General features: G+C 41.3%; 1 protein-coding gene across 1 annotated transcript in view; it reads right to left on the bottom strand.

Moving 5' to 3' along the window:
* LOC143289233 (NAD-dependent protein deacetylase sirtuin-2-like) overlaps positions 1-15,830 on the bottom strand; it is a 30,901-nt gene extending 15,071 nt beyond the window's left edge. Inside the window, exons 1-10 of the mRNA XM_076598204.1 lie at positions 15,813-15,830; positions 13,869-13,972; positions 13,244-13,364; positions 12,198-12,416; positions 11,157-11,263; positions 9,377-9,433; positions 6,313-6,381; positions 2,463-2,586; positions 629-694; positions 267-322 (exon numbers count right to left, since the gene is read on the bottom strand). Coding sequence (XP_076454319.1) covers positions 267-322; positions 629-694; positions 2,463-2,586; positions 6,313-6,381; positions 9,377-9,433; positions 11,157-11,263; positions 12,198-12,416; positions 13,244-13,364; positions 13,869-13,898 — 849 coding nt within the window. The 5' untranslated portion in view covers positions 13,899-13,972; positions 15,813-15,830. The remainder of the gene's footprint in view (positions 1-266; positions 323-628; positions 695-2,462; positions 2,587-6,312; positions 6,382-9,376; positions 9,434-11,156; positions 11,264-12,197; positions 12,417-13,243; positions 13,365-13,868; positions 13,973-15,812) is intronic.
* Positions 15,831-16,554: the final 724 nt, after the last annotated feature.

The following is a 16,554-nucleotide window of genomic DNA, read 5'->3' as shown; positions in this document are numbered from 1 at the left end:
GCCCACTTGTGAACATACAAGTGAACATAGGAGTTGCAGCCCATGAACGAAGACGAATATAACAGGGACATACATAGAATTATACATGTGGTATGCCTAGTTGTTGATGTGTCAGGCTAAAAATGGTCACATACAAATATCAGAAGAGATAATAAGAGACATAAACTGCAATTCTTTGCGTCATATCACAACTCTTTACAATGCACAATGTAACATGGTAATGATCAAATGTGTGAAGAAAATCACCCATGTGTTTTTCACCTCACCTTCATTGCACACTGAGAAAATCTCCCAGGAAGAGCCTCTCCAAAGAACACGATATCTGTAAATGTGACAACAAGGCATGTAACACAAGCAATGCATCAATGAATAACACAAACATGTCAATGCAGTGTGCATGACATGCCTGTGCACACACACACGACCTCACCCACACAAACTGATAAGTGCATATATACATGTGCACGCACACATGCACACATACGCATACCCACAAGTGCACATGAATACACACATGGTGTGTGTGTGTGTGTGTGCGTGTGCGTGTGCGTACATGTACATGTGCAAACATGAAATATTCGTGAGTGGCATGTACACATGTGAATGAATGTGCATGTATGCTACCTACCTGGTTTAACAACACCTGTGCAATCCTCCTCCGAACACATGGGTATCTCATCAGCAAAGATTTTCTCTGAAACAGGACAAAAAACAAAATCAAAAATAATTCTTAAACACGTCACAGGTAAACGCTTCCCCTTAATTAATTCTTTCATCCCTGCAGCATGGTTTTCCGGTTTACAGGATTTTTACTCTTCATTCCTGGAGGCTGGAAAACCGTGCAGCAGAGAATTCCCCCTTTCCTTCCTGCAGCCCGGAAAATCGGTTCTCGCGGTAAGCGCTTTGAACTTCCTGCGAGTCGCGCCATCAGTGTGTGTCATCTATCCTGGACCGGGTCACTAGCGGGGCAGTGTTGAGTGGAATGGATGCCAGACACCCCCTTCCCCCTTCCTAGGCCATGGGAAAGTGGGTGCCGCTACATTCTTGCCGATGTGCTGTGTAGACACACTGACACAGAAAAACGGAATGTGTAGAAAGTTCGGATTGTGACCAGTTTTCTGATGATGAGTTTTACAACGCTCTAACAGATAATGATTTCGATCTGTTTCAAATGAATGACAAGGAGAGAGTGCAATTAGCTGTTGCTACAGAAGCGCAGATAGCGGGTGATGAAAAGTTAAAAAAGTAAGAAGTGTGAAAATTGTGGTCTATACTTGTGCAGTAACTGGCATGACTGCTTCAAGTTTTATCACACACGTGTCACCTTTGTGTGGCATATTACATGATGATTGTGACATGGACATGCGTATTTACAGACAGTATTGTTTCTGAATAGTTTTTGTTCAAGAATTGTGTAGATAATGATCTGATTCTGGCTCAGTGACTGCTAGTGCAGTGAAAGGCATATATTCTCTTTGAGACAAAGTTCAAATCATTCATGTGATAAGGACAATAGCAGTGACAATGGTGACAGTTTTTCGTGGATATGAATAACAGTGTGACACTGAGATACATATGAGGCACTACTTGGTGAGTACCTGCATGATGTGCATACTCTTCAAGCAAAACACTGTCCTGCATGTAGTACGTACTTGTATGCATTGTGTTTGACCCCAAAGTCACCTGTTTTACACCTGAGTTGGGCGTTGGACTTTCTGATTCAGTGTTCACCAGTGATAGGGGTTTGAGTCCCCATTTAGGCACCGTGCTGTGTCCTTGGGAAAGACACTTTACTCCAGTTCTTCTCACTCTATCCAGGTGTAAATGGGTACCTGACTTTGGTCGGGGAAGGTTAAAAGAGCCCTGGACACAGTGGATATGAATTCACTGATGGACGCAACAGCCGAGTGGTTAAAGCGTTGGACTTTCAATCTGAGGGTCCCGGGTTCGAATCTCGGTAATGCCGCCTGGTGGGTAAAGGGTCCAGATTTTTCCAATCTCCCAGGTCAACATTTGTGCAGACCTGCTCATGCCTGAACCCCCTTCGTGAGTATACGCAAGCAGAAGATCAAATTTGCATGTTAAAGATCGTGTAATCCATGTCAGAGATCGGTGGGTTATGGAAACAAGAACATACTCAGCACGCACACCCTCGAAAACAGAGTATGACTGCCTACATGGCGGGGTTAAAAACATGTCATACACGTAAAAGCCCACTCGTGTACATACGAGTGAACGTGGGAGTTGCAGCCCACGAATGCAGAAGAAGAATTCACTGCCCCAATGACCATAAAAGGTGATGGAACCTTTAACCTGCTAACCTTTTCTGCATTGTGTGAAGTTTGCTTTCTGAGTCAGATGGATGTGTGTTCACAGTGCTAATTGAATGAAATGTTTAATTGTGTGTGTGTGTGTGCGTGTCAAAAAAAAAAAAAAAAAAAAAAAAAAAAAAAATCCCATACCTTTCATCCAGGGCAAGGTATAGCGAGCACCGCACTGTAAGCAGTGTGCTGTGTGAAAGGTCCCATGAGCCTCCACCAGTTTGTCTGTCGGCAGACCTGCCACTCTCTCCAGTGTGTCGATATTCTGAAAAGCGACCATCTCTCACCACAGGCACAATAACTGAGTGGATAAAGCTTTGCACTTTCATCAGCTTAAGGTCCTGGAGCCAGCTGCATTGCTTGGTTCTATTGTTTTGACAGTTACACGTGACTAAATGCCTACGTTGACCTAACTACGCCATTAGTCAGTTCCATACTATACACAGTAGCGGGTTACGGCCATACTAGGCTCTTCTGTCCGAGCAATGCAACTGGCTCCTGGGTTCAATCCCAGTATCGGCGCCTGGTGGTTTAACCCATTCAACCCTCAGAAGTTTACAGCCTCAGCAGGTTCTCCTATCATACTGATGCAGAAAAACTAAGAAAAATAAACTGAAATCGACCTGGTTTTTCCTCCAAACTGACATGGGGGACACAGTTGGAAACACAGTAGAAGTCAGTTCCCTTTGTTTGCGGTTCGTGCGTATGTATGAACACCTATTTTTAATGAAACAAATTTTGACGCCAGGGCACTGTTCGGCTGGGCTCAGGACTGAATGGGTCAAGAGTGGAGATTCTTCCCATCTCCCTGGTCAACACATGCGAAGACCTACAAGTGCTTTCATTCCCTTTGTTTGAATACACATGCATTACATTAAACATGCATGTTAAAGTCCCCCGGAACTCATGTAAGTGCTTCGAGGGTTGAGGAAACACAATCCTACCCAGCATGCACAGCCCATGTTGGATTGGGAAGGAAACAAATGTGTGACGTCATGAGCCTCATACTCACTCTGTCCACCTCCCTGAAGGGAAGACAGAAAATTAATCAAAGAAATAGAAGTTCAACCAGACTGGTCATAACATTAGTAATCAAAGAAAACATCTCACCCTCCCTGCAGTTTCAGTTTCAGTTTCTCAAGGAGGTGTCACAGCGTTTGGACAAATCCATATGTACACTAAACCACATTTGTGCAATCTGAAATCGACCTGGTTTTCTAAGGGTGGGTGGGGGGGTGGCGGGGTGCTGGTGTGTGCTGATTATCTGGTTGTGGTTTTCCGCAATTCACCTTTATTCTTATCTTATCTGTCTATTGTAATCAATGTGCAGTATAGTAGGCTATGTTTATAATTATATTCAAATAATGTTTCTTAATTCTTTCTGTTTTTACATTAAGAATACTAGTTATTACCTGCAGTGTGTGGATGTATGTATGAAATGATGTATGTGATATATATATATTTTTTTTTACATTTGTATCTTCGTAATATTTGTAGGGGCTGTTGTTGGCTTTTACAGTTATGGTCCCCATGTTGTTTACTTGTCTATGTTGTGATAATGCGCCTGACCAAATTTCTACAGTTGGAGATAATAAAGTTATTCTTATCTTATCTTATCTTGTTCGGCAGACGCCGGACCGGTAACATAACCAAACGCGTTTAATCATGCCTTGAGTGCACGCCTATTTATTTGTATACCTATCAGAGTAGATTTCTTCTGCACAATTTTGCCAGAGGACAGCACTCTTGTTGTCATGGGTTCTTTTTCAGTGCAAAAAGTGCTTGCTACACAGGGGATCTCCGCTTATAGTCTCATCCAAATGACTAGACGCTCAGTTCGATTTTCCAGTAAAACTTGGGAGAAAGGGCTAGAGCGGGATTCAAAACCCAGACCCTCACAGACTTTGTATTGACAGACGAGTGTCTTCACCACTCTGCCACATCCCTCCCCTCCCCTAGCCCTCTCTGCGAAGAAAAATAAATTCAAAGTACAAGTTCCCTTTGAGCCCTGACCACCGCTTTACCGGTGGTGGGGAGGGGTGGCATAATGCCTGGCCACCAGTTGAGTGGTGCGTAAACACACGTGTCGTGTTTTGCTATTGGTTGACTTATATTGAAGAGCCAATCAGAAAAACTGTAATATTCTGATGTCAGCGAACATAGTACCAACATTGCCACGCCTTTTCACTGTGTTTTGTGCATGTGCTTTGGATAAAAAAGATCGATTTCTACCATGAAGCGTGCAGAGTCTCAACCTGACACGCCTCCTTTGATCAACTGATTCTGCATGCTCAGATTCATTTTCAACATCACTATCTGTAGCAAAATCATCCAGTTCGAATTCCACCTCACTATCAGAGTAATCACCGTCATGCTCTGCTTCCGATAAATCATCAAACATATCAATTACTTGCTGTGTTGTGTACAGTTGTTTTCTTGCACGTTTTGTCCCTGATTTCTGCCCTGACAGGCCAGGTTGAGACTCTGCACGCTTCAAGTGTTTACGCACCACTCAACCGGTGGCTGGGCATTATGTCATTTTTCTCTGCCACTGGTAAAGCGGTGGTCAGGGCTCAAAGGGTTTTTTTTTTTTTTTTTCCCGGACTTTCTTGGGTCGACCACCGTTTTATTATATATATATATATAAATTCATTATGACTTTCAGAATAGATGAGAAAAAATGTGAACATTAACAATAACAGATATAAATGATTATGTTGATATATATACATATATACACACACACACACACACACACATATATATATATATATATATATATACACACAAATATATACATATACACACATACATATATATATATATATATATATACATGCATATATAGTTCATTACACAATCAAACACATGAATCATTTTATGGTTTTTAGTGACAATATATAAAGTCACAGACACAAACACATACACAGAAACATAAGCACACGCGCACGCACATACACACACACACACATACACACACACACGTTTTGCTATGTCATTCATCTTTATGCTGAGCGCAGAGCTGCAGTCATTTCTAACCCAACCATGTTACCATTGTCTTCTACGTTCGCTGACACCGCCCCCCCCCCCCCCTTTTTTTCCCCCATCGCTGTATCTTCATACTATTACACATCACATTACTGTTACAAAGACCTCTCTGATCGCTGTATCTTCATACGTTTACACATCACATCACTATTACTAAGACATCTATGATCGCCGTTTGTTTTTGTTAGGGCTCAAAGGGTTAATGGCACTGTTACTCAACAAATCTTTTGTGAGCTTAGAACCGCACTGTACATGCTGTATAAATACACATCATCACCATCAGAAACCGCATCTTTCTCCTCCTCCCCCTCATCATTTATGACACATAAGCCATGAAATTAGCTTAAACTGCTAGACAGAACTATCCTCATGATAACGATAACAAAAGTAATAATAATAACATAATAAGTATGATGATGATGATGATAATGATCATTATTATCAAATATTATCAAGAAGCCAGAAACTGAGAGACACAGTGCAGTATCAGTGAACCATTCACATTCTCTAGGAATACAAATCTGAGCTTCCTTAAAGCTGATCCATTTTTATCTTGTTATCTTATTTATTTATTTATTTATTTATTATTGTTATTATTTTATTATTATTATTGTCATTATTATTATTACTACTACCTTTTTTTTATTTTTATAATTACTATTTATTTATTTATTTATTTATTTGTGTAAGCTTATCTATTATTTATTCACCTTTTTTTTTTTCATAATTATTATTTATTTATTTATTTGTGTAAGCTTATCTATTATTTATTCACCTTTTTTTTTCTTTTTTTTCCCCTCAAGCGTTGGGTTACGCTGCTGGTCAGGCATCTGCTTGGCAGATGTGGTGTAGCAAATATGGATTTGTCCGAACGCAGTGACGCCTCCTTGAGCTACTGAAACTGAAACTGAAACTGATCCATTTTTACAACAGAGAAACTGACCTGTGTGTAGTGACGAAGCAGCAGGCCTTTAGAGTGCAGCATTTGGATGAAATAATGACACAGTGTGGGCTGAAACAACAACAACAACAACAAAGGAACCATTTGATCAACTCTGTTTCATTTCTCATAGAGACACAACATAGTCTCTGGGTAGTTACCAAAGTATTTGCTAGCTCAGGAAGCCCACAAGTTATGCCATCATTGTCAGATCAGACAACAGATCATATTACAAATCTTATACAAGGCTATCACACAATTCACCATGCTACAGACCACATGGAACATGTCATGTGTTTAATGTCCATTCACATAGTGTTTTTTTTGACAATCCATATTACATGCTCCATATATCTGCCTTTCATTAAAAATTTCAAAAAATCATACCTGAGATCAACACAATACCACAAATTACACCAGATCACTAAACAGATCACACAGTAGATCACACAAATTTTCTGACAGACTGCACTGTCAATACATGCACATATCACATAACAGGTCACATAGTTTGTGACAACACGTCACACTGAAACTAACCCAACAGGTCACACACACAGACCACAACACAGACAGATCACACAATAAACTGCACAGACTGTCATCACACACAACAAACTGTACAACAGACCATGCAATAAATCACAAGAAAAAAAGATCGAAATGTAAATGACACATCAATCAGATCACTCAACGGACCACGTAACTGATCAGACAACAGGTCTCATCGTACAACAGTCACATTACAGAGCGATAGATCATTCTGTGTTATTACAGACAATAGGTTAACTCACTCCAGATGGTGAAACGCTATAGCGTTCCTGACATAAAGTAGCGTTCTGGACGATGGAACACTAAAGCGGTTTCAACAATCAAAAATTTTTTCCACGTTTTCCTCATGGGGTAGTATAACAATCGCAGCTACACCGGGCATTGCGAATGTGTCAAGGGTTGAATGGAAAGTTTCTTCATGAGATTTTGTAACAACACACTCCACAGCGAGCCAGCAAGTTCAGGTCCCCACACAACAAGCTAATCTGCATACGTATCGAAAATGGCGTCACAGGCGATACAAGTGGAAATTTTTTGAGCAAACTAGATCACGACAGCGGCTTTTACTGCTGCTGAAGTGATTGAAATGCTTCAAACTGAAGGTTTTGACATCGATGAGGATGATGAAGATGTTGAATAAAGTATCTGCAGTGAAGAAATCACCCAGCAAGGAGTAACTGATAGTGACTCAGCTTCTGAGAGCAGTAAAGAGGGAGGGGGGTAGGCGTTCACACGACGTCAGGAGAGGGGTCAGTGGGTCAAGTACAGTGAGTTTCATTCAGTTACTTTATGTTTTGTATTTTTTGTGATTTTTTTCCTAACCCTAACAAATGGGTCGTCTGTTGGGAAAAGCAAGGGAGAGAACTATTCGTCCGGAGTGAGTTAAATAGCCCTTTCCAGCCATCGGGGCAGTGAATTCATATCCTCTATGTCTAGGACTCAGCATAGATTCAGGTGGGCCCAATTTTCTCCCTTCACCGTTTTAAACTCAGTACTGCCAGTTAGCTACCCTGACTTTCCCCACAGACGACCCACTTGCATGGATATGATATAAAATCGCCAACAGACAAATGTTAGAATCTATGAACTGAAAACTTCAAAACTGATCAGTAACATAACGAGGTAGTTTGGGACAAAATATAAAACTTCTTCACTTCCTATGCTATCATACAGTGAGATGATGAAAGTATCCATATTTTCTGTTCGAAATTTGCACACACTGATGACTTGTTAACGAATCCAGATAAAATTCAGAATGCTATATAGCCACGATAGGGCCCCATCGTCTAATTCTGTTGTCTGCCTTGTGACTGCGAAGAAACTGGGTCAAACTCCATTGCTGACACACAATGTTCACCTGAACCAGTCACCGCAAAAACAACTCTCCTGCTCGCGAGCACAGCAACGCACTCTGCATTTATTGGTCGCAGTGGAGAGTGGAAAGGTCAATTCAAATATTCTTAGCTTATAACATCATTATGCAAATTCTATGTAATTCTCCAAAAATTCAAAACTATCTAAAGCCTTGATCGAGTTAATTCGTCTGAAACTGTTGTAAACGGTAGAGCCTTGATTGGGTCCCTTCGTCCCGACTGAGTTAACCTTCTCTTACCGAAATCAGATACTCATTCACGCTTGGGATGAGAAAGGCAAATCAAAGTAAAGTACCTCTCAAAAGAACACAACACCATGCTGAAACAGAGTCTTGAAACCTGATCGACGGGCGCAATAGCCGAGTGGTTAAAGCGTTGGACTGTCAATCTGAGGGTCCCAGGTTCGAATCACGGTGACGGCGCCTGGTGGGTAAAGGGTGGAGATTTTTATGATCTCCCAGGTCAACATATGTGCAGACCTGCTAGTGCCTGAACCCCCTTCGTGTGTATATGCAAGCAGAAGATCAAATACGCACGTTAAAGACACTGTAATCCATGTCAGCGTTCAGTGGGTTATGGAAACAAGAACATACCCAGCATGCACACCCCCGAAAACGGAGTATGGCTGCCTACATGGCGGGGTAAAAACGGTCATACACGTAAAAGCCCACTCGTGTGCATACGAGTGAACGCAGAAGAAGAAGAAGAGCTAATTCATCTGAAACTGTTGTAAACGGTAGAGCCTTGATTGGGTCCCTTCGTCCTGAGTGAGTTAACCTTCCCTTACCGAAATGTGATACTCATTCATGCTTGGGATGAGAAAGGCAAATCAAAGTAAAGTACCTCTCAAAAGAACACAGCACCATGCTGAAACAGGGTCTTGAAACCCGATAAGTGGTGAACACTGGATCAGATGTCCGACTAACTGATTCTGCCATAGCGCCTTTACAAACTGGACCGATACACAACATAACAGGCAAATGACACTACTTACAATTACATCACAAAATATGGAAGAGAACCTTCATGAAAGCCGTAAGTCTCATTAGAAAAACTGAGGCGCAAGTCTCCCGCCTCCTCTCCCTTCCCCCTCCCCTTCACTCCCCGAAAGAACTGACCCTAACCACTCCACCCTTGTTCACCTTCAGAGATCCAGGAAAGAGTTCCTTTGCCAGCACAAAGAAAGGCTTGGGGTTTTCCTGCAACATCATCATCATCAGCATCATCATCATCTACATTACTGTCATCATCACCAACACCATCAACATCTACATTAGTGGGAAACAAATGTGTCTCACCTAACATGAACTTCCATCAAACAAAAAACTAACAAAATCATGGCTTCGCAACTCTCTCTTCTCTATCTGTATCCCTTGCTCTATTTCTCTCTCTTTCCTTATGTCTCCTTCTCTCTTCTCTCTATGTCGGTCTCATTTTCTCTTTTTGTTTCCCTTTTTCTCTCTCTTCTCTCTCTCTGTCTTCCATCCTCTGCTTCTCTCTGTCTCCCTCTTTCTTTCTTCTCTCCCTGATATGCATTGTGAATCTATTCATTTATTTGGCCTTAAAAAGTTTCTTGGGGTTGAAATGAGAACACTTTATGACTTAGTGTATGGACAGACTGATAGGTACCCAATTTATATTAACTCTGCCATTAGATGCATTCGTTATTGGTTGAAATTATTAAAAATGAGTAATAATCGACTGCCTAGGAAATCTTATATCATGCTAAATGATTTAGATTCAAGAGGGAAAAGAAATTGGGTATCGAAAATTCGAGTGTGTTTATGTGAAATTGGGGTTGGGTATGCTTGGGAATTTCAAGGGGTTGGTGATGAAACTAGATTTGTACAAATTGTTTGACAACGATTGATAGACTGTAGGTGGCAGGAGTGGGAAAGCCATATCCAATCGAGCGACAGGTTTGACATGTATCAAGTTTATATTTCAGATCACATAGTGAAGTGATACCTTTTGATTGATTTGAACAGACACCTACGACTTATTCTCACTAGATTCAGATTCGGTATCTCTGAATTAAACATACATAGATATCGTTATAAATCCATTTATCATTCTGATTTAATGTGTCCTTTGTGCGGGGAATCCAGAGAGGATGAAGTCCATTTTGTTTTGAAATGTCCTGTCCTTAATGACCTACGAATCCAGCTCATTCCTAAAAAATACTATGCATATCCATGTACGTTTCGACTGTGTTTACTGATGTCATCGGTGGATGAAAACACTATACGTAGTTTTGCTTTGTTTCTATCTAAAGCATTTCATTTAAGAGAGACACTTATATCCTAGTTTTCTGGTGCTTGTTATGGAATATGCTGCACTGTTTGCATTAACAATTACAATGACACATACAAAACAAAATTTTGTTGTTGCCCCTGCTCATATGGGGCTATGGCCTTGACTGAATAAACCATCTTGAATCTCATTTTCTCTTTTTGTTTCCCTTTTTCTATCTCTTCTCTCTCTCTCTCTTCCATCCTCTGCTTCTCTCTGTCTCCCTCTTTCTTTCTTCTCTCCCTTTCTGTGCATCCCTCCCTCTGTCTCCTTTCTCTCTCTCCTTCTACGTCCCCCCTCTGTCTGTCTCTCTTCTCTCTCTGAGTCTCCCCCTCTCTCTATCTCTGTCTCCCTCTTTGTGACCGCTGTGTCTCCCCCCCTTCTCTCTCTCCCCTTCCCTCTGTCTCCATCTTTCTCTCTCTCCCTCTCTTTCCTCTCTGTCTCCCTCCATCTGTGTCTCTCTCTTTCTCTGTCTACCCCCTCCCCCCCTTCCACCTCCCCTCCCCGTCTCTCTGTCCCCCTCCATCTCTCTCATCTCTGTCTTCCTATGGTTTTGTCTGCCCCACTGCCCCTGCCCCCCCCCCCCCCCCCCTGCCCCTCCTGTCTTCCTCTTTCTGCCCAGCATTGTACCATGAAGAAGTCGATCATGAAGATGGCCTGAGGGTTGGGCAGGTTGTACTGCTGCAGGTTGTCATACAGGCCCGACCCAGGACTGCGGAAATCAGGGATTCCTGCCGCTGAACACAAACAGCATGGAAAAAAAACCAAACCCCACTATGAATAAAAAAAACCAAACACAACAAAAACCAAACTTGTAAGAAAAGAAATTAAGAAGGGAAAGGGAAGAAATAATAAGAAAATGAAGACCACACAAGTCAGATATATGATACTAAACAGAAAATAATACTGGAAAATCAAGTATAAACAATTCAGCAAATGACAAATAACAAAGAAATATATACAAATGAACAATTCCATAATACTAATAACAGAATGATAAAAGTTAAACAAGTATATTAAGTAAAGTAAGAAACAAGGAAGTAGATAACAAACAAAAATATTAACAAACTAATAGTAATGATAATACTGATAATAAAATAAAAATAACTAGAACTAGAAGAAGACAAAAAATATGAATGCTTAACAATAGCAGAGGACAGGACAAAGCAAAGATGACACAAGAAACTTTGTTTCAATCTTTGGCTTGTGGATAGTCACAATGCACTGGTAAGACCTTGAGACACACACTCACACACACACACACACATAACTGCGTGTCATGTATGCATGCTCCCTCACATGATACATATAGTGACATACACCTATTTGCATGAACACACACACACACACACACACACACACACACACACACACACACACACCCTTGCACATACACAAGTAATATGAAATCACAAGGAGAGAGGGCACACTTGCATGCGCGCGCACACTCACACACACACAATGATTGAATGAATGTTCTCATAGTGACTGTTTTGTAAACCTGCTCAATTTTGAGGACAATTAGTGTGTAAATTACCACCTGATTCTGATTCTCTCACACACACTTGCAAGCATACACACACACACACACACACACAAACACAACACAACACACAACCACACCACTTCTCTCATCCACCCACTAATTCTAAATAGATTCTAAACACTCACACGTGGAGATGCCAGCCCCGACCATGGTGACAATGTTTTTACACTTGCCGCTCTGGATGTAGCGTGCCACACCTTCCAGGGTCAGTTCCTCCAACACTCTGGGGACTTCCTCCTCCTCCTCTTCCTCAGCACCACCTCTGCCGCCAGTGTGCAGCACCCGACTCATGAGCTGTGTTAGTCTGTCCATTGTGGAAGAGCTAGGTTCCTCTTCCTCTGGCGCTGGAATGAGAGATGATATGTTTGATTGATGAAGTATATGTATATATATATATATATATATATATATATATATATATATATATATATATACACACACACACATATACACATGCATATATATATATATATATATATATATATATATATATATATATATATATATATATATATACACAACAATACAAAACACACACATCACACACACAGTATACACAAATTAAAAAAAAAAAAAAAAAAATAATAAAAATAAACACAACAATACACAACACACGTCACACACACAGCAGTATACACAAAGTAAAATAACTTTACTATAGTGAATAGTTGCTTAAATCTATGAACAACACTCTCTCTTTGTTGAGCAAACTCTCCCCCTCCCCCCCTCTCTCTCTCACACATTCACACACACACACACAGAGTAACACACACATGTATACATACTCTCTTTCTACTACACTTCCTACATCTGTCTGTCTGTGTCTTTCAAACACACACACACACACACACACACACACACACACACACACACACACAAACACACACACAGACACTCACACAATGACCCAATCACCCACTTAATAACAATGTCAGAAGACAGGACAAAGAAAAACTCACAAGAGAAACTTAGTTTGTATCTATGTTTGACTTAGGGATAGCCACAATGCACCGGTCAGATCTTCAGGCACACTCACACACACACAAACACACACTCTCTCTCTCTCTCACACACACAGTGACACCAGTGACACACACACACACAAACTCAAATCCAACAAAACACACACAAACCTATAAAACAACAATGGGATTTAATATAACACACTCACAGGACTTCGGGGCTGCAGCACCTTCATCTGAGCTCTCTGTGCTCCTGTTTTTTTCAGATGCAGATGATGATGGTGTCTGCTGCTCACTGCTGCTGGAACAGCTGCTTGCTCCCTTCTCTGTCTGCATCACATAGAATCCAGTTTTATTCATGTGTTGTTCTTGTCTTTAATAATACAACTTAAAAAAAATTACACACACACACACATGTATATATGCATATATATATATATATATATATATATATATATATATATATATACACACATACATACACAATATGCATTTTATGTATGTTATACTGTTGTTTTATTCTTCAGTTCACTTGCTGACCACAGTATATTCACTCACTCAATCAACAAAGTATTCTAATCCATCAGCATTTTTATGAACACACACACGCGCGCGCGCGCACGCAACACAATTCTTGATCTTCAAAGATAATAGATCTATACGCACTAGTGTTCTTTTTAACATCCAGTCCCAGCCCTGAACAGGGTCTGCACTACACAATACTTTGCATTAGCATGGTGGTTTAATAAAATACGTACAAGAAAAAAACAAACAAAAAAGTGCAAAGTGAGACAGAGAGAGAGAGAGAGCACAGGTTTGTTTTCGGCAAATTACCTCATCTTTAGCAGCTGATTTGTCTGACATGACGGAATAACCTCGGGGTCTTCACACCTGCTAGAACTACTTCAGATGGCCTGTCACCGTACTGCAGAGGAGATCTGAAGCAAAATGTTTGGCTTGTGAAAAGGTGCAATTTAGGATTACGAAGCAGAAAAAGCAGACGCGAAAAGCGGACTCTGGAACCGGAAGATAAACACAGAAGGGGGATAATGCGTAATGATTCTTTTCCTTCCGTACTTCACTTCTTCCACTGACTTGACGATATGGTGTAGAAAACAACAACAACAACAACAACCCCCTGCCCCCCCCCCCACCCCCCCAAAAAAAAGCAACAACAAGAACAACAAAAAACAACAACAACAAAGAACAAAAACAAAACGTACAGCATTGGTGGACTAGAACGAAAAATGCAATAAAGGAAAAGAAACTCACACATGACAACACCTAAACTGATCAACACATGCGTGGTGTGTGGAAATATTGACTTCAAACAACACTGAGAATGAATGGGAATGAGGGGAAATCCAGAGAAGAAGAAGAAGAAAAAAGTTGTGAAGAAAAAAATAAATATATAAAGGAATGCCAACAGCACCCTGTGTTCCACGAAAGCCGCACGGGAATTGCCTCTTTCCCAAGTAAATAGATTGATGAAATAAACACTGATCAAAATATGATAAAATGTGTCAACTTCTCAGATCAATCAGTCCGTCCACATATTCTACTGTTGTCTGCGGTACACGCGGCTCCCGGGCCCCAACACACAAGTGGCGCACTGCTGCTCAACTCTGAAGGCGGCCGCGGACGGTTGAAAGAAGCCTTGGAACACGACACACAACGCATTCCACAACACATCTTTAACTCTCTCCATACGAACGGCAAAAGAGACGACGTTAACAGCGTTTCACCCCAATTACCACCATCAAAATATTGCAAGCGGAAGGCTCTTATACTGAAGAGGTGAATGTTGACAAAGAATACCACAATTCTGACGACGGAAGCTAAAGGTTGGGTCATTGAGACACCCACTGGACATCCGAGGTGTCTGTGTAGAGGAGAAGAGAGGACTGGCCGTACTGAGCCGATTAATCAAGCAGAAAGCATTTCACTCACAGCTGTATACATACATGTATATTGCCTGTTTTGGGATCTTTGTGTGGTGGATTAACGGGCCGTGGGAGTATCGACACGGGGACGGTATACTGACACAGGGGAGTATTGACACAGGGGAGTACTCAGTGACACAGGGGAGTATCGACACGGGGGAGTATTGACACAGGGGAGTGTCGACACGGGGAGTATTGAGACAGGGAAATATTGGCACAGGGGAATACTGACACAGGGGAGTATCGACACGGGGGAGTATTGACACAGGGGAGAATCGACACGGGGAGTATTGAGACAGGGGAGTATTGAGACAGGGGAGTATTGAGACAGGGGAGTATTTACACAGGGGAGTATTGACACGGGGAATATTGAGACAGGGGAGTATTGAGACAGGGGAGTATCGACACAGGGGAGTATTGACACGGGGAATATTGAGACAGGGGAGTATTGAGACAGGGGAGTATCGACACGGGGAATATTGAGACAGGGGAGTATTGAGACAGGGGAGTATCGACACAGGGGAATATTGGCACAGGGGAATATTGGCACAGGGGAATATTGACACAGGGGAGAATCGACACGGGGAGTATTGAGACAGGGGAGTATTGAGACAGGGGAGTATTGAGACAGGGGAATATTTACACAGGGGAATATCGACACAGGGGATTATCGACACGGGGAGTACAGTTGAGACAGGGGAGTATTGAGACAGGGGAGTATTGAGACAGGGAAGTATTGACACTGGGAGTATCATCGGGCTGACCCGGGGCCAGACAACATACAAGACCGGCTACACGTGTCTATCATGTATTCGGAACGTATATATTTATGTACCTGCAATTCTCCAGTCACATGGATTGGGATTGACTCATACAGATTTCAAGAAATATTGAAGATATCTATAGACAGCCTAATTTGGGGAATTTCTCATCCAAAAACATTTAAAATGAATCAATGCGCAACAGAGGTTGAGAATAAAATCTTCTTTGCAAATCAAATTTTGGAAGATTTCTAAGTAATGCAGGAATTTTGAATCCAAGTTAAAGCGAATCAACGTGTTGTGCTTATACATTCATGTCTTGTATTATCTATTTGCTTATTGTTTGTTTTTAAGTCGCTTTGACAGCATTCGTGTTGTGCAATTGTTAACGTTTGTGTTGCTGGACTTTCTTGGCGTGCTTTTTTCTTTATGTGATCATGAAGTTAGTATTATCTTTTCTCATTGCAGATAATTACCTTATTCTTAAGTTATCTTATCTTTCATGATGTAGGTGTCACCCGACATAATTACCCTCCATTCCCGTTTCGTCCCTTCTCAGTTCTCAGTTGCTCTCTCTCTCTCTCTCTCTCTCTCTCTCTCTCTCTGTGTGTGTGTGTGTGTGTGTGTGGTGTGTGTGTGTGTGTGAAAGTTATCTCATCTCACTAGTACTGAATATCATATCTTATCTCATATCTCTTCTTATCACTTCTTCAGTTAGCCTGCGTCTTCTATGTCACCTTTTACTTCCCTTCGCTTCACACCCGACCCCTTACCTCATATTGTCTTGTCTTGTCTTGTCTTGTCTTGACTTGTCTA

This window comes from Babylonia areolata, chromosome 13, assembly GCF_041734735.1.
Source record: "Babylonia areolata isolate BAREFJ2019XMU chromosome 13, ASM4173473v1, whole genome shotgun sequence".
Classification (NCBI taxonomy): domain Eukaryota; kingdom Metazoa; phylum Mollusca; class Gastropoda; order Neogastropoda; family Buccinidae; genus Babylonia; species Babylonia areolata.
This window is presented reverse-complemented; position numbering and strand designations above follow the sequence as displayed.